The sequence below is a fragment of the Carex rostrata genome, chromosome 16 (assembly GCF_964058835.1).
Source record: "Carex rostrata chromosome 16, lpCarRost1.2, whole genome shotgun sequence".
NCBI lineage: Eukaryota > Viridiplantae > Streptophyta > Magnoliopsida > Poales > Cyperaceae > Carex > Carex rostrata.
This window is the reverse complement of record NC_135933.1, coordinates 3,897,168-3,920,135: the sequence shown is the minus strand read 5'-3', so window position 1 is coordinate 3,920,135 and position 22,968 is coordinate 3,897,168. Positions and strand designations below refer to the sequence as shown.

At 35.2% G+C, this 22,968-nt stretch overlaps 2 protein-coding genes across 7 annotated transcripts; one reads left to right on the top strand and one right to left on the bottom strand.

Moving 5' to 3' along the window:
• The first annotated feature begins 129 nt into the window (after positions 1-129).
• Positions 130-4,251, top strand: LOC144567308 (uncharacterized). Of its 6 annotated transcripts, XR_013515391.1 has the most exons (7): positions 130-309; positions 990-1,090; positions 2,106-2,256; positions 2,466-2,608; positions 3,125-3,283; positions 3,966-4,055; positions 4,211-4,251. XR_013515391.1 is itself a non-coding variant. In XM_078317409.1 (5 exons), exons 1-4 carry the CDS (start codon positions 1,073-1,075, stop codon positions 4,010-4,012), a joined length of 324 nt encoding a protein of 107 aa, XP_078173535.1. In that variant the 5' UTR covers positions 765-1,072; the 3' UTR covers positions 4,013-4,059; positions 4,211-4,249. The 6 variants fall into 6 exon arrangements, 1 of the variants encoding a protein (XP_078173535.1); XR_013515392.1 differs by lacking the exon at positions 130-309 and having other exon boundaries at positions 765-1,090; positions 2,106-2,157; XR_013515390.1 differs by lacking the exon at positions 130-309 and having other exon boundaries at positions 765-1,090.
• A 1,376-nt stretch (positions 4,252-5,627) lies between these two features.
• LOC144567306 (uncharacterized) lies at positions 5,628-7,241 on the bottom strand. Its single transcript, XM_078317408.1, has 2 exons — positions 6,552-7,241; positions 5,628-6,229 (listed from the first exon to the last, which is right to left on the bottom strand). The coding sequence occupies exons 1-2, from the start codon at positions 7,101-7,103 to the stop codon at positions 5,903-5,905; spliced, it is 879 nt and encodes a 292-aa protein (XP_078173534.1). The 5' UTR covers positions 7,104-7,241; the 3' UTR covers positions 5,628-5,902.
• Between the last annotated feature and the right edge of the window lie 15,727 nt (positions 7,242-22,968).

Below are 22,968 nucleotides of genomic sequence, written 5' to 3'. Positions count from 1 at the left end.
CGATCCATCTTTTACGGATCGTTGGCATTGAACCCGATCCATCTTTTATGGATCGTTGGCACGAACCCGATCCATCTTTTATGGATCGGCCACTTTTCTTTTTTTTTTTAATTTCGCAGAAAATCAAAAACGAATTCGCGAAAATCCTTCTTCGCATGAAAGACGAACCTCTCCTTCGCTGAACCTAAATAGAAGAATCCCTATATTCCGCCCTCTCCTCTCTCAGCGCCCAGCGATCTCCTCTTTATCGCACCGGAGCCTCTCCTCTTTCTAACGCCAGTGATTCATCACACCTCTTTTACGAAGCAGGTAAGTCCATTACTCTTTCTTGTTTTTCAATTCAATTGCTTTGCTCAAATTTCTTTTTTAAATTCCTTTTTTTTTGTGATATACAGAACATTTAGACTCAAGGAAGATGAATTCCTTTTGTTTGACTTAATTAATTGTCTTTAAAAAAAGGAGTGTAATTATCCTGTAACATACTGTTACTAGGCCTGGTGTCATGTAAAGTTTCTCATATACATTCAGTTAAACCCAATTTACATTTTAGGATTAATTACCACTCGATGCATGTAATCATGCCTAAATGTAATTTAAATGTTTGCTCAATTTCCCCCAACTGTGCAATTATGCACAAATAAGAGTAGCTTGTGTTTCTATTTTGCGAATTGTTGCCACTGATGTGACTTTTATAAGAAAATTTGTTTTCCAGGACTCACCAGTAGTACCCCTTGGTAGAAGCCCTCGTACTGATGTGCTTCTAATGAAAAATTTCCCCTTTGCAATAGCTTACTAATGTTTTCTTTTTAATTTGCAGGGTTAATTGCGAAATTAACCTCACAATTCTTCCAACTGTCCATCTAGTATGTTGCACAATGCCATTCTAAAAATTTGTACATGTATTGCCATGTAGAATTGTTGGAATATAAGCTGGTATTAATATATTTACTATTTATGCTATTCTCTTACCTGTACTTTGCTGTTCCAAGGTGAAGGAAAGGAAGCAAAAGAAAGGTGTCTTGTCCACTACGAGTCGTTTCCCAGTGCTTTTGACATAATTTTTTTATCAGAGATGCAACCAGTTTGCGCGGTACCAGCTAACACATCATCCTTGCAAATACTCAGTTTTAGATTGCTCCCACGACAAGCCATTTGTAAGTGTCCAATGTGCCTGCACAAATCATCAATACAATTTATTTTGTGCTTCCCTGTAGTGCATACCGTGTACAAATCAGCAGCAAAAAAAAAAAATTTGCAACTCACTTTCTTCACTCCTGTCATGTTATGGTAAATTCCAACATTAAAAATTCAGGTCTTCCGCGCTTAATCAACAATACAATTTATTTTGTGCTCCCCTATAGTGCATACCATGTACAAATCATCATCGTCATTAGAAAAAAAAACCTCACCCCACTCCTGTCATGTTACTGGTATAGGATAAGATAAAATTCATTTTTTCACATCTAAGCAATGAACATTTACTAATTTTTTTTAGCGACAAGAGTCTTTTATTAAACAGCTACTCAGTTTAACTTTTGTTTAGTTCTGACACATTAACTTTTTTATTCGAGTGGCCTTTGGCTTCCTCTTATTAATACCTCTAACTAACTTTTAACATACCTTAAAAGGATAAAGATGTCCTCTTATTCTGGCATGAACATTACCAGGACAGCAAACAGAACAATGGTCCTGCCATTAAACCCCTATGACCCGAATGAGAAAATATTACCAGAGGCAGGTTGAATGAAACCAGGGGAATTTTTTTATTTTTTTTTATTTCAACTTACAAATTGAATAGAATCTAGGATGTGACAGTAAAAAAGAAAGATGAAAACCTGAATTTCCATTTAGTTTCATATTTTCTAATGTATTTCCCTTTCTTGCCAGCTGGGAATTGTTGCTGATTTGTACACTTTTTTTTTAAATAAAAAATATTCTTCCCCTCAAATCACCGGTCATGTATTTATGTTTGGAGTAGTAGAGCAACAACCTTATGAGGTTCTTGGCTGGCATTCAGAAGCCCTTGGAGAAAAAGACGAATTCCTGAATTTATAGCTACCTTAATATTTTCTGATTTTTTTTAATTTTCTTACCATGTGTGACAGGTTTCTGTGTGATGAGCAAGACATTGTCGGTTGGGGTAACCCCTCCTACGCTGTGAGTCATTGTCCATCTTCTATCTCCCTTTAGCCTTTTCAATAAATAACTGCTCTGCCCTATGTATGACCTGATGATATATGTGCTGCCTATTCTTGAGTGAGTCATTGTCCGTTTTTTATCTCCCTTACGTTTTTTCAATAAATTACTGCTCTGATCTATGTATGATCTGATGATATATGTGCTGCCTATTCTTGAGATATCATCTGTTTTCCCTCTGCTTTTACTTCCAAGCCTGGTTCACACCAACCTGCTTTGCCTTATTTTGTGAATATTCTGACGATCTTTTTTTGTTCCATGCATTGTAGTGGGCCCCTTTGTCCGGTCTTTTCAACTGTAATTATGCGAGAATGGAGTCGCGAGAAGAGGAAGATGAAGTTGATGCATAGGCTAAGAAGTGTAGATGCATGTACAATATTTGCTTCGTTTCATTCGATTCTACTTGGATATGGTAAGCTACTTTCTATTTTAGGTTATTCTTAAATCTTACGAAGAAAGAGTCATGTTTCTCTTAATTTGTTCAACGAAATCTACAACTATTCAGCCTTGGTTGTAGTATGCCGATATATACAAAGTGTTTGCAGAAATGCCTGTTAGAAAAAATTCCTTAAGTGGTCCAAAATTTCTACTTGTCAACTAATATTTACCTCATTGGAATCCACATCAATGGTATATACAATAGGAATTAAAACTGCAAATTTTATTTCAGAGGATCTTCATATGAATTTTAGAAATCATTTGGTAGTTTATTGATTTCCTTTTGAATTTGGCTCAATAAGATACCAAATATAAGGTATAATTAAATCAAACTAACACGTTGTTCTCTAATCTCTATGCATATGTAACCAAATTAGATTGCCTAATATTTGATATATCCAGTTAGTATGTTCTCTTTTTTTCTTTTTCTTTTTGTATTATAGTCTCTTTTAATTTTTTTTTGCTCCCTTTACAAATTTGAATGGAAAAGAGACTAGGAGAAAAATACAAATAGAAAGAGAAAATAAAAATTGATTGTCACTGGGAAGAAAGGAGAAATTGATGATGGTAAGAACCCAGATGAGTTCACAAGAGATGTGACTGTATTGCGAAAAATCAGATCACCAAAGTGAAAACTGATGCTTTCAAGGTATCTACAAAAGTTCCCTTATGCCGCTTAGACTCAATATTTTGTCTTATTTGCATGGAATACATTGGTATTTGTCAAATTTTGAGCCAACACTTTTAATGTTTTGATGTGTATGCTAATTTTTCAATATATTTGTCAAACATTCACAGCTGTCAGGTTATTATCATTTATTGACACATTGCACTTAACTTATGCATGCCTTCTTTTAAATAGCAAGTTCAAATTGTTGTAGAAACATACCAATAATTTAGATCTCCAGTGCATGCAGCTTTTATGAATTAATTCTGGAGCTTGGTTTTCTTTATGTTACAAAAAGAGTTGGCAGCAAATTGCATCACAATCTCGGCTAGGTTCAAATTGTTGTAGAATCATACCAATAATCTAGATCTCCGGTGCATGCAGCTTACATGAATTAAATCTGGACCTTGGTTTTCTTTATGATACAAAAAGAGTTGGCAGCAATTTGGTAGTTACTTATCATAATCTCGACTAGGTTCTTATGCGCATATTTCTGATAATTGTACAGGTGTTATTTGCAAAAGAAATGTCAGATGCAACTCTGAATATAGTTTTTTTTATTTTTTTATTTCAAGAGGTGTATTTGTTTACTACAATTGTAGAGAAAGCATAAATGGTAGTTTTACATGATTTTTTCTTTTTTTCTTTTACATGATGAATATAGAGTCTGTGCAAGTACTTGCTAGAGGATCTAGAGCAAGCATTTCCTGATGAGGTGGAAGCATATAGGGAGATGTGTGCAATCTCAGCTGCTGTAGGTCCTAAATCTTTCGAGACCTCAAATAACTAAGAGCCTTTAAATGCTTTAGTGACCTTAATATCGTTTGTTTTTCCCTTAACTGTGGACTCTACAGAATTTTTTCTTCTTGTAAAATGAATTAATGCAAGTGGCCATCTTGACTTGTGTAGGAGTCAAAGCGGCTAGCTCAGTTTTGAAGTAATCTACCCAAGCTTCTAAATAGCTAGCTATAGCGAAGCTATAGCGCCGCTATAGTGGTTTTGGACCCAGAAAGCTAAGCTACGGGCTAAAACTGCGCTAATTAAGCTATGACCGCTATAGCGGTAATAGCGGTCCGCTATGCTATATGGGTTATGATTTTGCAATTTTTTTTTTCTGAAAAACATGATTTTGCAATTTTAATGGGTCTTAATATCTAGATTGGTTTTTTTTTTTTTTTACTTTATTAAGTTATATCAATACAATGGAACATGTGCGGACTATACCGCTATATCAATTAAATTTTGTATCATGCATTAATATATGGTAGTGGTATATTTTGAATATAAAATATATCGATAGTTTTTGAATTAGGGATATTTTGAATGACAATTTGAACTTTGTATTGGTTTAATATGAATATTAGAACTTCTTAATTAATTTGATATTTTTTTTCTTGATGGGACATTTTTACTATTAGTAGAAATATAAAATATAATTTTTGAAATAAAAAAACGCTATTTATAATAGCTTTCGCTATAGCTCCGCTATTCGCTAAAGTTTTTTTTTTGTCTCCCCGCTATACCGCTATAAACGCTATTTAGAAGCTTGAATCTACCTAATGGTGATGTGAAGGTGAAGTTGGAGCATAGAGATAATTTCAGTCTAACTTTCAGCTATGCACACAGGCCATTGTGCAATTGTGAATATGCTGTGTGTCATATGATTATTTTTTATTGTTTCTTTTTATAAATTAGGAAAAGAACGTGTTTAATTAACTTAGAACTGACTTGTGCTAGTGGGGAATGTCAATACAAATAATGTAAGGAGTTTTGAGGTGTTGTTTGTGCCTTCGTGGTACCAGCTAATTTGTTTATTTGTATGATGTTTCGCAGCTAACATTAGGGGACTAGTTATCTTACTTGATCGGTTGATCATCATGATACTAATATATGAAGGCTACTAGAATATGTATATATTTATTAGAATAGATCATTGTTTTGCTTCCAGGTTGTAACAAGCTGCTTGGTAGAGAACAAAAAGAGAGCTGTCATGACCTAAGCAACTAGTCTAAATGTCTAATACTATTTGGTTGTCACATTCAATGAATAGCTAGTTAGGATGCCGAAATGCTAACTACTTTAAATAAATAAATGCACTCCGTCTCGAAATCACAGCGAATGAACAGTTCATACGACCTTAAGTTGTACCTAGGTTCTAGGATATCCGCAACTTAATTAAGTAGCGTCACTTGCTTTTATATTCATTCTATTATGTCTGATCAGGGGCTAATAAATTATGACAGATCTTGTTTAAGACATTTTCATAAGATGACGACATACTCGTGCTTTTATGGGACTAAGCTAGCAGTAAAACATGACAATAGAATTAACATCCCAAAGTCATTTTTTTAGTAATCTTGCCGTTTTCGTTCTCTACATGGATCGGAAATTGAGAGAGAGAAATAGAGAGAGACAGAGGCTGCCGGATTTTCCTATTTACATATGAACATCCTAGCAAGAGAAAATTAAAGACAAAGGAATAATACCAAGCACTATTTTTTTTTTCATCTCTTCCCTTTCTTTTTTTCCTGACTCGAAATCGTCGAGCAAATGGTTCATGTGAACTAGTAATCAAGGCCTTCGTTGCACCAGCATTGTGAATTACTCCTTCAAAGGCCAAAACTCCCACCATGGGGACTGCGTGCCAGTGCGCAGCTGATCTATGGGAGGCCAACTTGCTTGCAAACTGAATTGCAGCTCCTCTCCGGAAGTCATGTTACCAGGTGCCATCTGCCCCATGTTAACATCTTGTTCCTCCTCACTAAAGCAAACTTGCTTCTTCACCTCATCTTCTGAGCACATGTTAAGTGGATGTTTGTATAAGTCGTTTCCAATTGTTACTTTGTCTCCGCTTGCCGTTTCGGAATTACCATAGCTCTTGCTGGGTTCTCCACCTTGCTTTTCCAGCTTCACAGCTAGTACTTGTAACTGCATATATTCAAAATTAAAAATGTAATGACAAAGTGCCTTATAACAAGTTAACAACCTATACTATACATCTAAAGACCGATTAAACTTTTAATCTATAGATGACATTTAAGATGGATCTGATAAAATATTTACGTGACGGAGAATATATACTAATAGAAGTAGTCCAGTTTCAAATTCAAATTTGCATATGGTAATTTGCTCTAATAAACGAACTCTAAAATCACATGTTTAAAAATTAAATCATACAATAACAATAGAATGACTTTTCAATATATTAGCCTAACTTCTTCCAATTAGTGTAATATAATTTAGAGAGAACCTGCTTGAGCAAAACTTGCTTCTCTTGCTTGAGAGATTCAAAACTAGACAATAGAGAATCATAGTCTGCTTTGAGAGCACTGTACTCTCTCTCCAGCTGCTTAGACTTCCACCTGGCGCGTTTGTTTTGGAACCAGATGGCGACCTGGCGCGGCTCTAAGTTTAGTTCCTTGGCTAGTTGAAGCTTCTGTCTCGGTTCAAGCTTTGTTTGGGTCTGAAACATGGATTCAAGCGACTTGATCTGATCTTCACTGAACCTTCTCTTCTTGTCTCCTCTTGCTCCGTTGCCTAGTGGCAGATCCATCCAGCTGTAAGCCTCCCCTTCATCTCCTCCTGTGTTTTCTTCGTTCTCCATTGTGAGTGTCTGTAAGTGTGCGTGTGCGTGTGGGTATGTGTAGAGAAAAGATAAAAGAGAAATTAAGAGAGTGAGAGACAAGGTTGAGGAAGGGGGAAGTGATTCTCTAAAACTGCGGCTGAGTGCTGGGGAAGCAAGAAGGAAAACACAGTAACGGGATTTTTTTTTTCTTTCTTTTGCATGACTACATTTTCTCATAAGGCTACTATGCGTCTCCTAATGCGCCACCTGTTGGTAACCATTTTTTCTTTCTTTTTTTGGTATATATTGTTGTAATTAATTAAGCAACAAACTAAGTTGTTGCTATTGATTGAACAATCATTTTGGAGAAATAAATATATTGTTCATCTAAGAACAAGTTAAATCACCATTTTAACACTTTAATTAATAATCTTAATTAGGACTATTAATGTTTGGTTGGTATTACAAATTATTAATTGTAGTGTATATATATGTTTATGACCAATAGAAAAATTATTGACCTTCCATATTTTATTTTCAAAATAAAAACTTCATTGCTAAATGATATTAAAATTTATTGGCAGTTCATATATATTTTTTGTTGATTCATTAACAAATTACAACAATAACAATTCCACATACAACTTAAAATAAAATACATTACAAATCGCAATGAGCATCATCTCTTTACATAACGATATCAATTAAAACCCTACTAGAGTCATCTCTGAAGAAAATATATGTCAGTCGTAGATTTGAAATCATCGAAAAGAAAAGAAAAAAAACAATACCATGTCCAGGACACATCATTAAGATTATCACTAAGAAATGATAAGAACTTGTGTTTACAAGAATGTTCAGATTGAGCTCATTGTTAACAAACAATTAAATTTATTATCTAACTTCAAATATATATGTTGTCAATAAGTATACTTGTTTTGAGATATTAGAAAAATGATCAAGGGAGAGTATGCTAATTAAGATTTACAAGTTCAATAGGTAATGAATCTAGAATTTTTTTTAAAGAAAAGTGAAGACCTAGCCTTCAAGTTTCATGTAATGAATCTAGAATATTAATTCAACTAGTAAGAAACCTCAATCTCGCACTTTATAGATAATTTCGTATGTAAGACACTAAAGACATATACAATATATAGTAGATTTTATTATACTTAAATATTTGAATAATGTTATTTTTAGCGGTCTTTAGCTAAGAATACGAGGTTTATTTGACATTAGACAGGGCAGTAATAATTTAAGATGATATACAACAATAAATGTGACATAATATTCTTTATCATATTTAGTAAACTTGGGCATATATATTGGATAGTTTGGATCGATCATTGAGATATGAAAATATAATTTAACTCATTAGCATATCTGTTAGTATTAGTACATTATTAGTCGTATATATGTATATATATACACTAATACACACACATTTTTAATTATATATGTTTCTTGCTCTGTTGTACGTTTTGAATTTTTTGAATTAATATGTTCTTCAAATTAGCACTTTAATATAACAAGAGATTCATTGCAAAATCACATAGCATTTTATTTTTAACTTCACAACAACAAAAATTGATAAGAAGATTTTATGGTTGTTCTATACTTCTATAGTTACCATTTTAAAATAGAGGAGGGTTCAAATATTTCTATTTTTTGTGCCTCCACCATGTCTCTATTTTCAAAACGTTAATAACTCAAAATTTCAATCATAAACCTCAAAATAAAACCGTTAAATATGATCAATGCTATTTTATTTAAGTGCTCAAAAAAAATTATCACATTTCAGTTTTCTTTTTATGTGAATCAATTAGTTGAAAACTTAACGTCTAAAAATTATCTACATTATAGTACGTTTTTACAAGTTCTCGATGACAATTAAAACAAAGTTGAAATGTCATAATTTTTTGCAAGTACATAGATAAAATGATGTAGCCATGTAGATCATATCTAACGATTTCATTTTGACTTTTAAGTTAAATTTTTAAAAATAGAAGTACGATGGAGACACCAAAAATAGAGATATTTGAACGCTCCTCTTTAAAATATAATTGTACTATCCATGCAATATTTCCCTTACATCTCCTTCACGTTTTTACCGTTGGTAATATTTAGCTTCGGTCAAAATCCAGCTTACTGCCAAAAGAGTACAAGTCCCAGCTTTCAACTTATATATATGTGTGTGTGAACGTACACAAGAAATTTAAAAAAAAATAATTAACTAGTGTATATATGCTAGGGCTGGACAAAAAAAACTCAAACTCATAACTCGATCATTTACAGCTCGTTTAACTCGGCTCATTTACAACTCGAGTTGGCCAACTCGTTTAATAAATGAGCTGAGTTCGAGTTGGCCCCAACTCGCTCATTTATAACTCGAGTTACATAAAGTTACATAGTATTGGTCACAATAAATCTCAAAATAATCAAATCCGATTCTCTAGACTGTTATTTGTGTTTTGAGATTCGTGTAAAATATGTTTGAACTTGTATTATAATACTATCATTGGTTAAACGAGTTACAAACGAGTTGTGAGCCAACTCGAGTTGATAACGAGCTGAGTTCGAGTTGGCTCTACAACTCTTTATTATCATCTCAACTCGAGTTGGCTCGCTCGTTTATTAAACGAACCGAGTTCGAGTTAGGGATAACTCGCTCAAACTCAGCTCATTTACAGCCCTAGTGTGTGCATACGGGAGAGTGTTAGTAGCTCTAGTGTCTCCAAAAAAACGGCCGAAGGAAAATGAAGTAAAAAAGGAACAGCTATGGAGGAGGATAGCATGACTGTCCCGTTATGGTAGCATGATGTGAACCAGGGAGCCAATGACAATAGCTGTCGTGAGGAGATCATCTATATCTCAAATCCAGGTTCTCTGTGGCGGATTCAAATGTTTACAATGTGTAATAGTTGATATTAGCATTATTCTTAGCATAGTGATAAAGGAATGATTCCATAAAAGTTTACGGGATCAAAAATTAGTGATTCAGAAATAATTTAGAATTATACATTAAGTCTGGAGTAGAGATTTTGAGTCCCACAAGAGAGTAAAAAAAAAAATCAGAAAAATTTGTAAAATTCGAGAATATTTTGTTAATAATTCAGAAAAAATTCGAAAAACCGAATAATACGTGGATTGCTTCAGAAAGAGTCCAAATTCGAATTATTCACGAATCTTGTCACTATAGTAGCGAGCTAGATTCACAAATTATTTATTTTAATATCTTTCTGATTTTTTTTTATAATTCCAATATCTTTCCAAATAAAAAGATGAATTAAACAAGTTTTTGAATTATTTCCGATTTTTTTTCTGAATTATTCTTGGATTATTACCAGAATTTATTTTCTTCCATAAAACTTTAGAATTAATATATTTATATCATTATAATAATACAAACTATTCTCAAATTATACTTGTATTACAATCCGAATTATGAATTTTAGACATCACCGAATTTTTCTTAAGTTATGAGTGTGGCATACAGTAATGAATAGTATTAGCATTATAAAATAACAACTTTTTTTTTATATTATAATCGATCTAATCGAATTATATTTAAATCACGAACTTACTATTATGCTGGTCAATACGGCAACGGCACAACTTGTTTGATATAGGGGCGAGAACAGATCGGATAGTGGTAAAATCATATCCCTGTCCGTTCTTAATTTTTGAATACGAATATGGATCAGTTATTAGACAAATATAGATACCGATCATACCAGATACTTAATAAAAAATATATCAAAGTTCATAATATTAATCTAATTATAATAGTAAATAACATAATTTTTTTTTTCACATTGTATATATCTACTATTGAATAATTAAAACTGAAAATCATATATGTATTTTGTAACCGCACAAATAATTAAATATCAGATATCGCATATAATTTTCAAAATACGGAATATTATCCACTCCGTTTTTACCCCTAAAATTTATGATACATAAAATGTAAAATTCGTACAAAACTAGAAGTTGTGTATGAATCTGACATGAATTATATTGCTAGCACCACTGCGTCAAATCCTGTACTCTCCACATGCAGATCAGTAACTGAACTCTCTATATCGCCATGAGCCATGCGTCTCTATCATGATGAAGAACCTTTTACTGTTTCCTTTTGGATTTTCTTAAATTTCCTTTTCTTATCCCCCGCTTTGTTCTCATCTTTCCGCGTTGGATAATTCAGAAACACTATGTTTGGCTGTGGCTTAAAGGGTGGAATAAAGAGTTTAGATCTCGTTATTTCACTAAATGTGTCTTAATTGAGCCGGATTAGGATGGCATAAGCCGATCTTTAGGCCAGCCTAAATTAAACCATCTCACATGGTGGTTTAATTTTTATTCCACCTCGTGACCTAACTTGAATGATTATAATAATATTTTATTTGTATATAATTAGTATATTATTATTAATAATTATTATTAGTATAAAATTGTATAATTAATATCTTATATTGTTAATATATTAAATAATTACTATAATAATATTATATAATTAATATCCTTTTATTAATAATTATATAATTATTATGTTATATTGGTAATATATTAAATAATTATTATATAATATTGTAATATATTATAGTTATTATTAATATATTAATATTGTGTAATTAGTATCTTATTAATGATATATAACTATATAATTAATATGTTATATTACTAATATATTAAATAATTATTATAATAATATATTAATATTATATAATTAGTATCTTATTATTAATAATTATTATTAATATATAATTATATAATTAATAACCTATATTGTTAATATATTAAATAATTATTACAATATATTAATATTATATAATTAATATTTTCTTATTCATAATTATTATTAATATGTAATTATATAATTAATATGTTATATTGTTAATATATTAAATAATTATTAAAATAATATTACAATATATTATAGTTGTTATTAATATATTAATATTATATAATTAGTATCTTATTATTAATAATTATTATTAATTTATAATTATATAATTAATAATTAATATTGTTAATATAGTCAATTATTATTATAAGAATATTATAATATTTTATAGTTGTTATTGATATATTAATATTATATATTTAGTATCTTATTATTAATATATAATTATATAATTAATATTTTCTATTTTTAATACATTAAATAATTATTTTAATAAGATTATATAATTAGTATCTTTTTATTAATAATTATTATTAATTTATAATTATATAATTAGTATTTTATTATTAATATATAATTAATATTTTATATTATTAATATATTAAATAAAATTTATAATAATATATAATCTATTACAGTTATTATTAATATATTAATATTATATAATTAGTATCTTATTATAAATAATTAACCAATTTAGGCTTTCAAAACTTTAGTCCTCCACCAATTATAACCAAACAAGAAATAGTTTAAGCTATGATTTAACTTTAACTTTAGGCCTCAGCCAAACATGAATAATTTAGACCAGTCTAAGTTAGAATAACCAATTTATGTCTTCTTTGCTTTAGGCAACAATCAAACATGGAGAAAAAGATCTTCTTTTATGGTTCTTCCATCTCCGGTTATTAGGTTAGTTGGCAGGGTTTGATTTAAATTATTTTGACGAGGCTCAAATTTAATAATTCAATGCCAAATATGGACGAGAGGGATGAAGTTCACTATGCATTATTATAAGTTAAATAACTTAAATGATAGTCAACAATTGTTTTTATTACGTGCACTAGAATCTTCTATATATGATGCAATGTAATTAATTTGTTTGTCATAATGTTGAAACGATTGAGAGACATATATGTGGTTTTACGTAGTATATTAATTAATAATATTTATTTGCTAAATTATGCACAATCTAGCTAGCTAAAAGTAATTAAATGGATAAGTAAAAATAAGAAATAATATTTTTGCTCGCTAAGCTCTCTTCTTTATTTCATAATTTACCAAACTTTGCATAATTAATTGTACAACATTTGAGTATTAACAGTTGTCCATAAAGATATATTTCTAACTTCACAATAGTAGCTTGGTAATATATTACTCTAAATTATTGTTATATATGCTCAAAGGGATCTTTTTTTTGTCTACTGATCATGACTTGACTCATTTGAAGCATCACTTTTTCTCAAACTTGTGAAGACAATTATTGCAGTATTTAATTCAATCTTATATTTTTGGAATATGCAAACTTTTTCTTGTTGCTAATTATATTTATAAAAAAATGTGTTGATATTGTTCAGACAACTGAAACAGTGCACATGCTCTTTTTCTGTTTCTAATAAACTATATTTGTTCATAAGTACTTGGTATATAAATGTGCTAAGGAAAAAATCATTGTTTAGGTTTAAAACAAACAAAAAAACTATAAGAAAATATAACACATATGCCGGTAAATTTGGTTCATGAGTTCTGGTCTGTAATTGCAGAAGCGCTTGAAAACAAAAAGGAAAAAAAAAATCATGTAGACGGATATATGTTTTAAATTTCTTGTGTGCAAAATGGGAAGACAGGTCGTTTTTATTCTCATATGGAACGATTAAAAAAAAAACAGAATTTTTTTTTTTGTTTTTGAGTAGAACGGAAGCTCTTTTGATTGTGTGAAGAATGGCACAGACACCGAAACGCTATCCTCTGCGGAGTTTTTCTGTGCGGTGCTTTTAATTTGGTCCGTTTGTTTCGAATCGGACAGACTGAATTAAGAGTTCATCAAATTTTGAGTTTTTTTAAAATTCGGGCAAGATTTGATCTGATCTGTCTAATTCGAAATGAACGGACTAGATTAAAAGTGCCGCACAGCACCGCACGGAAAAACTCGGCAGATGATACTTTTCCACAGACACCGATCAAAAAGAAGACAAAAGAAAGTCAGGTTAATATTTAGATGTACTAGATTGGATTTAAAAATAATAGTTTAGAGATGAGATGGATGGTGTGTGAACAGTTGTATGGAAAAAGAGAGAGACAGGTGTCAAATAACCATGGGCTAGCCAGCTGTTTGGGAATGTGGCCATGTTGGACTTGTCGGTCGTTGTGTGTAGTGGCGTGGCATAATATTTTAAAAACAATTTTAACTTTATATATATACAGTCATTTTAGTCTTATGCTCTTATATTGAGTCGGCTAATGTGTTTGGTATTCATATTTTTACTTTTTTTAATTTAAACACTTGAATTGTTTAATGTGATCTTTATATTAAAATATATCTAAAAATTAAAATTTACATATTTTTTAGATTTTTTTATTTTTTAGATAGATAGAAAATTTATTGATTAGGAAAATTTTGAAATTGGATCATAAAAAAACAATAATTTTCTATCTAGCTACAAAATTTAGAAGTTTTAAAAAATATTAAATGTGGTCTCAAAGCACATTTTAATGTGTAGATCATGTTGAATAGTTTATGTCAATTGTTTGGACCGCAAAACAGAAATATGGATGTGAAGTAAAACACGATCTTTACTTCATGAAACACAATAATTCAACTCTTATATTTGTATTAAACAATTATATATCTAAATTTTCTTCTGAGTGAGGCTATGGTAATATGCATATTATGGATCGATATGTACTATGAATTCATATTTCTATTTTCAAAGTTCAAACGCTTAACTCGAACAATTAAACATGATCTCCATGAAAATGTATTTAAAGACCGAATTTCACGTTTTTCTTATAATATTTTTACTATTTTTTAGACATATAGAAAATCACCACTTTTGGATGAACAAGAATTTTTAGATGAAATAGTTTTTTACTTGTCTATAAAAATAGTAAAAGGTTCTAAAAAATGTAAAATTTGATATCCAATTACATGTTTATATAGATATCATATGTTTAACTATTCGGATCAACTGATTGAATTTTACAAATAAAAATACAAATCCATAGTATGGAATCATCCATAATACTCATATTACTCAGAGGCAGAGGAAGGAAGGAAGAATTGACCCCCCATTTTTTTTTCAATTTTTTTATATTTATGTATAACTTTTTATATAATTTAAAGTAAAATAGTATGATACTGCAAAATTGATTCTCATTTTCTAAAAAAAAAAAAATTATATAATTGATCCCGTATATATTTAACATCCATAGTTTAAAAGTCTGATTCCACTCATAATATTACCAATCAGCTTTATAAACAGCGTCCAATTATCTATGAAATAATATTTCTTTATTCGACAATTCTTAAGAGTTGGTCCAATTAGCTATGAACAACGTCCAAATAATGTGCTAGATGGTGGGGCCTCATCTTTTGATACCTATATCGGTTCCCCATAAAAAGTTGATACAGATATATATTGCACTATAGATTTTACCGGTTGAGAACTGACATTGAATTTAGCAATCAAATCATGCATACTTATCTAGCTAAAATATTTCATAAATATTTAAAATTAAATAACTTACATTTTTTTCTCAGAATAAAGCATCACCGAATGAACTCCACCAGAATATATTGTCACCAAACAACAAGAAATGCCCAAATTTTTTTTTAGTTAGCACTCTAATAAATCAAAATTAATTGATTACCATTCAATTGGTCAGATCTCAAAACTTATCACCCACGCATATCCAATCGGCATACCAAATTGAACTAATGCGTAGACTGGAGATGTACAGCAAATTTAGTACGCATGCTAGGGAGGCGCACCATTTGTACGCACACTAAGAAGATGCATCAAGTGGTGCGCATGCTGAGAGTGCGCACCATTTCAATTCATATAATAAAGCTGTAAATATAAGGATTAATTGTTTCTAAATATCCTCCCAAAATTAGATATATATATGTTGGGTAACGGTGCACGCCAAAAGGTATATTTTTAAATTTTACTGAGCGCTACATGCGATCTTACCATAACATGCAATCAATCACACGCAATTATGAATCATGTCACACACATGATCTAGCAGAGTATTATAGTTCATACCTTGTCCTCTCGTGAGGTGACGGACTTGGGTGCCTCAAGCTCCTTACTCGCGATCCGCTCACTTCTTCTCATCTTTCCAAAACCAGAAAGTTGAGTGGGTGTACACCAGAGGTTAGTCGAATATCTAGCTCGCTTAACTGCTTTGTAACCGAATTTATCCAAGGACCATTTTTTAAAAGTTAGAATATACAACGAATGATATAACCAGTCTATACTAATAATTTAACAAAATTAAAAAAAAAAACAAAAAACAAAACCCTCTCTAATTTAAATTAATTAGTGTACAAATAAACCACCCCATACATCACTATACTGAAATCTACACAAAAGTCATCTTACATCATTGTTTATATATATATATATATATATATAGGGTCCGGCTAATTTACTGCCGGCAGCATTTTAACCGGAGGTGCTGCCGCCCTTTTTATTTTTGTGATGTCCAAACAACAAATCCAAACCGTTAGATATTTAATCTATATTATAATCTACTTGGAGACCAAATTTTACATTTTTTGGAATTTTTTTACTATTTATTAAATTGGTGTTATGTTACGAAATTTTTACAATTAAATTAAAATGATTTAAAAGAAAGAATCAAGTTAATTGTGTTAATAAAATGGAAGTTTAAACCTTAATTAAGGTTTCCCTAAATAAGTAAGTTAATTGTGAATTGAAATCGCGTCGAAATTTCGAGATTTCAGAACATTATAGGCTCAGTGCGGATGGGGTTCATCCGCAGTGCGGGTAAGGGTCCATCCGCAGTGCGGGTGGGGTGCATCCGCACTCATTAAAATTCTGTGTTGGTCCAAAAATCGGCTAAGTAGTGAGTGCGGATGGGGTCCATCCGCAGTGCGGGTAAGGGTCCATCCGCAGTGCGGGTGGGGTTCATCCGCACTAGGCTCGGATTTTTCTTGAATTTGGTCTGAAAACTTTCTAAGTATCGAGTGCGGATCAAGCCACCCGCAGTGCGGATGGGGGCATCCGCATTCAGGGTAATTTTTGCCCTAAAACTCAAATCAAAGCTTCTCTCTCTCTCTCTCTTCCATCATTTCCCCATTTTTAAGTTATTTTCGTCCAAGAGAGAAGGAAAAGAGCCCGTGAGTTTCCGTTTCTTTCAGACTCCCGATTGTTGCGAGAAATCGAGTTTGGAACCGAGAAAGCAGCCGAGGATCTCTCCGAACCCTTCTATTTGGTATTTCTTTCTCTCCTTATTTCTTTCGAAAACTCGAATTTTCTCGATTTCTCATATTCTCGTTTTAAACCCGAGATTTGTGTTCGAATTGCTCGAGGACTAGTTCCTCTACACTCCTTACTAGTTTGTTTGCCAATCTTTTTCCCGATTTCTTTCGATTTATGAAATCTGATTTCTAGGGTTTCGTTCCAAAATTGAAAGTTGGCATAATCGTGATTTGATTTGCTTAACCCGACCAATTAGACTTGTAATCGGTAGGGTTGCCTCCTGATCGTGAATTTTTAGAACATTTAACGGCTGATTTGAGGTTTTGACCAAATTAGGGTTAACCAAACGGTGAATCGAATTGATCCGAGAACCAAAGTAGTGAAACGGTGATTGATGGTTACCAAAGTGAAATAGTATAAGGCTAGAGGGCCTAGATGGAATTGTGTACCGTTATGTGAGATTTTGGTAAGAAAGAAAGAACCGAAAAGAATCGATACCAAAACATAAGAATTGATTTAGGACTGTACAAACCCTAAGTAAACGTATGGACCACTGAATCCAAATTAAACCAAGTATACGTATAATATAGGTGTAGGCTCGGTCGAGCAAGAACTTGCGAGACAATACGAGACGTCCGATCCTTAAATTAAGCGGTACGCTCGTCATACTAAGGTGCGGGATTCTTGGACTTGTTTGATACTTTATTTTCAGGAATTAAACTGTGTATTCGTTTGTCATGTTGAATATCATTGATTGCATCACTGAATTGCGTAGAGCATTTGCATAGCCCAATCAAATTAAACTCGAATTGATCTGAATTGAATGATTTGCATGCTGGTATGGTTATAGGTTATGTTGATCTATTGTGATCTGATTTTGATTGAAAGTCACCACGAACTGTGTATGTGAATGGATTTACGAAGTTAAGCACTTGGATCCAATGAATTTGCCAAGTCGGGCTGTATGCTGACTTGGATTCCCAGGATCCTAAATGGCCTTAGGTGAACGGCCCTCGATATTCCCAGTACCGGTTGGGACGAGGGAGGGTGATTATGTTATGAGATGTGTGATTGGAAATCGTGGTTGACTTGTGTAACGTCTATGGCTCGGTAGCATTTTCCTACGTGTTAATGCATTTGAACGGTCGATTGAATATGACGAATATTGGAAACGATTCTAAAGTGGATTTTCTTTACATGATTTGAACCAGACCTTAATAAACTGTTAAGCCAAGCGGTTGCAGATGGGTGTCAGATAAAGGGTCCAGCGGTTGGCCATCTGTAGGTGTCAGTAACCCTACAGATGTGGGTTTGATAAAGGTTCAGCTCGAAAGAACATCTGTAATTGCTACAAGCCCTACTGATCTGAGTTAGGAATCGAGTTAAGCCAAAATATATGTTGTGTTTGAGATTCATCTTGGAAATTCCGTAAACTGTGTTTCAGGTTGATTAACTGTTGTCGAGTAGTGGCATTCTGTTATTTATGTTTTCTTATATAACTGTTTGCATTGTTGTTGTTTGGGTTTCATTATTGAATATAGAGTTTGATTGCAAGTCCAATAATTCAAATGTGGCAAATTCGCACTGAGAATTTATTCTCACCCCCACCTTCCCCGTTATTTTACAGGTATTGGTGCGACTGATTCCGGAGAGGCACGAGAGTAGTAGGCCTTAGTAGCTTACCAGTATATGACCCTAGATATCTTTTGTTGTATAGATTTAGGGTAGGCCTCGTGGTTGGTATCCGGATGAGATACTTTTGTTGTATTATATGCTGACCAGACTGTGTACTCTGATATATATATTAGAAACTTGTTTGAATTGCTTGTTGTTTGGTTTGAAATGTGAGTAGCCTTGTAAGCATACACGGCGTTGTATGCTTACGGCGGGGGACTGTTACGACCCGTGGCCGCGGGGTGTGACAGCTCTCTTCGGTGGTATCAGAGCTCAAGGTTTAAACCCTAACCAGACTGATAGGATACGTGAGTGGGGTACGTTATACTTCGGGTCGTCACGGCTAACGACTTGTTCGTTCTATGAGATAAGTATATGCAAATCTAATGACTATTTTCTTCTTATTTAAGAATTATGGAAGGACGTCGAGGTAGGGGACGACCTAGAACCAGGAACCCACTGAACGAACCGATCATTCATGCGAGCGAGGCCGGATCTGCAGGGCCTGAGGTCCAGAGAGTTGATCTTGGACCTGGAGGTGCGCAGAACCGGGACCGAGATCTAGACGATAGGTTGATCGCGGCTTACGAGAGAGGTCGCCAAGCAGAAAGACGTGAGGTGGCACCGGAGGCTCCCCGAGGAGGTCCGGAAGATTTTAGGAGGTTATACGACTCCTTTATGCGCCTTAATCCACCTCGGTTTAATGGCACTGGTGAGTATGCCGCTGCTGAAGAATGGCTCGCGAGCGTGAGTGCGAAGCTAGTTCTATGTAGAGCACCAGAACAAGATATGGTGGAGCTGGCAGAGCAGCAGTTAGAGGAGGGTGCGAGGTTCTGGTGGGATGGAGCCCGACGTAGTTATGTCGGGGAGGAGGCCAAGATTCCGTGGGAGTGGTTTGAACTGCAGTTCACTCGACGGTTTTTGAGTAACATCCAGCGAGAGGCGCTGCGGAGGAAGTTCCTAGACTTAAAGCAGAGTGGGCGAGCAGTGGCGGAGTATAACAATGAGTTCCTTGCCTTGTCCAGGTACGCGATTGATGTGCAGACTGATGTGGTGAGATACCATAGGCAGTACCTGGATGGACTGGATGGAGGGATATCGATGATTGTGGATACCCCTATGGCTACTGAGTTGCAGGCCATGATGGATCACGCTGAGCAAGTGGAGTTGCACAGCAAGAGAAGGAGGTCGGAGATGACAGAGAGGAATGTCAAGCAGAGGGAGGACCAAAACCGACGATTTAGGTCAAGGGGAGGATCGTCGACAGCTAGACCACCCCCGAGACAGTTTATGGCACCTAGACCCCCTCCGAGGCAGATAGCAGCACCGGTACTCCGGCCGGGCTTCGTTTCTGTGTGGTGCCGTTCATGCAACCAAGCACACTCTGAGATCGATTGCAGACGCCGCAACCAAGCGTGTTACACCTGCGGCAGCATGGAGCATTGGGCAAGAGAGTGCCCGAATGCGGCACTAGGGTTCCAGAGGAACGGCGGTGGCAGAGGGCCCATGGGACGTGGATCTGGTAGACCACCATTCCGTGGTCGAGGTGCGTCACAGACCAGCGGAGGCAGGATTGGAGGTCGAGTGGCTGCCCACGCACTCGGCATAGCAGATGTTGCATATGACGCAACGAGGGCTCTGGAGGAAGGTGAAGGCTCGCAACCATCTGATTCTCGAGCTGATGTGATGACAGGTATACTTTCTATCTCGGATGAGAGTGCCTATTGTTTGATAGATACTGGGTGTAGCCATTCCATTGTATCGAAGGCTTGGGTAGAAAAGTATAACTGGTCAACTGAAACCAATAACCAAGTCCTGAGTGTCCAAACCCCTTTCGGTTCGACTGACCGAAAAATAACCATATGCCGAAACCGAAAAGTCAGAGTTGATGGAAGGGATCTCGAGATAGACCTGTTGGTTATGGAGATCACGGGTTACGACGTTCTATTGGGGATGGATTGGTTAACAAGACATGCCGCAACGATCGACTGTCCGCACCGCAGGATTTGTTTTGTGACCGCAAAAGGTGGTATGTCGTGCATGCTGAACTGTAGGAAGGTTGGAGGGTTGATACCGTGCATCTCGGCTGTGGAAGTTAGGCACCTGATCGATTCAGGGTGCACTGCATATCTGGCAGCAATAGTGTACACTGATACGGAAGTTCCTGAGATGAATACGATTCCAGTGGTGTCGGAGTTCGTGGATGTGTTTCCGGAAGAAATAGTCGGATTACCACCGGAACGAGAAGTGGAGTTTGGCATAGAAGTGGTACCAGGTACGACACCAATTTCAAAGAGTCCGTATCGTATGGCTCCTGCAGAATTGAAGGAACTCAAGGCCCAATTAGAAGAGATGCTGGAAAGCGGGTTTATTAAACCGAGCACATCTCCATGGGGTGCTCCGGTGCTGTTTGTGAAGAAGAAGGATGGTACCTTGCGGTTATGTATCGACTATCGTGAATTGAACAAGGTGACCGTCAAGAATAGATACCCGTTACCCCGAATCGATGACTTGTTTGATCAGCTGCAAGGATCTTCGATCTACTCCAAGATAGACTTGAGAACGGGGTACCACCAGCTGAGAATACGTCCGACTGATGTGGAAAAGACAGCCTTCCGAACGCGCTATGGGCATTACGAATATATGGTGATGCCGTTCGGGCTAACGAACGCTCCGGCTGCATTTATGGACATGATGCAGCGAGTGTTTCACGACCTATTGGATTCAACTGTGGTGGTGTTCATCGATGACATCCTGATATATTCAAGGTCACGTGAGGAGCATGAGGTACATCTGCGGATAGTGTTACAGAGATTGAGGGATCATCAACTATTCGCAAAGTTTTCGAAGTGTGAGTTCTGGCTTGAGAAAGTGGCCTTCCTTGGGCACGTGATATCAGGTGAAGGGTTGGCCGTGGATTCAGAAAAGATTCGGGCGGTGACCGATTGGAAGAGACCAGAAACAGTTACGGAGATTCGCAGTTTTCTGGGGCTAGCCGGATATTATAGAAGGTTCGTACTTGGATTCTCACAGTTAGCTGCTCCCCTTACGAAGCTTTTGCATAAAGGTGTCAAGTTCGAGTGGGGTGCCACTCAAGATCAAAGTTTTGAGGAGTTGAAGAGTCGGTTGGTAACTGCACCGGTTCTTGACATGCCCATCACCGACGAGGAGTATACCGTCTACACCGACGCATCCGGATCTGGTTTGGGATGTGTATTGATGCAGAAGGACCATGTTATAGCATATGCCTCTCGGCAGTTACGATCACACGAACAGAATTATCCGACCCATGATCTGGAGCTAGCTGCAGTGATCTTCGCTTTAAAGATTTGGCGGCATTACCTGTATGGAGTGAAGTGCAGTATCTTCACGGATCACCAAAGCTTGAAGTATATCTTCACTCAAAGGGAGTTGAATTTGAGGCAGAGGAGATGGTTGGAGCTGATGAAGGACTACGATCTGGATATCCAGTATCATGCCGGAAAGGCAAACGTGGTAGCAGATGCGCTAAGCAGGAAGAGTCAGATCAATCTGGCATCGATTATCACCAGCGAGACACACCTCCTCGAGGAAATGAGAAGAATGAATCTGCACGTGGGTGCATCCCGTGAGTTTGCATTGGAAACCTCATCTCGATTGATTGGAGCGAGCAATAGTGCAGGTACAGCTACAGTTGCCTCGATTATCTTGGCTGCGGTCGAGGTTCGACCAGAGTTACACGAGCAGATTCGAGCAGCACAACAAGAGGACCCAAAGTGCCAGAAATTCCGACAACATTTCGAGTCAAAGGCAGACTCGCCATTTCAACTCCACGAAGATGGTATTCTGCGGTTCCATGACCGCATATGCGTTCCGAATGTCTCAGAACTGAAGAATCTGATTCTGTCAGAAGCACATGACTCGGGGTATACCATTCACCCTGGTGAAGTCAAGATGTATCAAGATCTAAAGCGATATTTCTAGTGGCCAAAGATGAAAAGGAACGTGCAAAACTATGTGGAGAAATGTCAGGTCTGTCAGCAAGTTAAGGCAGATAGACGGAAGAGGGCGGGCTTACTAAGACCTTTGGAGATACCCATGCGGAAATTCGAGTCTATCACTATGGACTTCGTGACTGGATTTCCGAGAACCGTTGGACGATATGATGCCATATGGGTGATAGTGGATCGGTTGACGAAGATTGCACACTTCATTCCACTCTGGATCGAGACATCCGGAAGAGAGCTAGCCGATTTGTTCCTGCAATACCAGTTTAAATACCACGGATGTTCGCGACACATTGTCTCCGACCGAG

What these genes read in the sequence shown, in the direction of transcription:
- LOC144567308 (XM_078317409.1), top strand. Translation starts at nt 1,073, where the DNA reads ATGCAACCAGTTTGCGCGGTACCAGCTAACACATCATCCTTGCAAATA. An exon ending in GCTCCCACGACAAGCCATTT is followed by an intron (nt 1,155 to 2,105) that starts GTAAGTGTCCAA and finishes CATGTGTGACAG; the next exon opens with GTTTCTGTGTGATGAGCAAG. An exon ending in TTCGATTCTACTTGGATATG is followed by an intron (nt 2,609 to 3,965) that starts GTAAGCTACTTT and finishes TGATGAATATAG; the next exon opens with AGTCTGTGCAAGTACTTGCT.
- LOC144567306 (XM_078317408.1), bottom strand. Translation starts at nt 7,103, where the DNA reads ATGAGAAAATGTAGTCATGCAAAAGAAAGAAAAAAAAAATCCCGTTAC. An exon ending in AGCAAGTTTTGCTCAAGCAG is followed by an intron (nt 6,230 to 6,551) that starts GTTCTCTCTAAA and finishes GAATATATGCAG; the next exon opens with TTACAAGTACTAGCTGTGAA.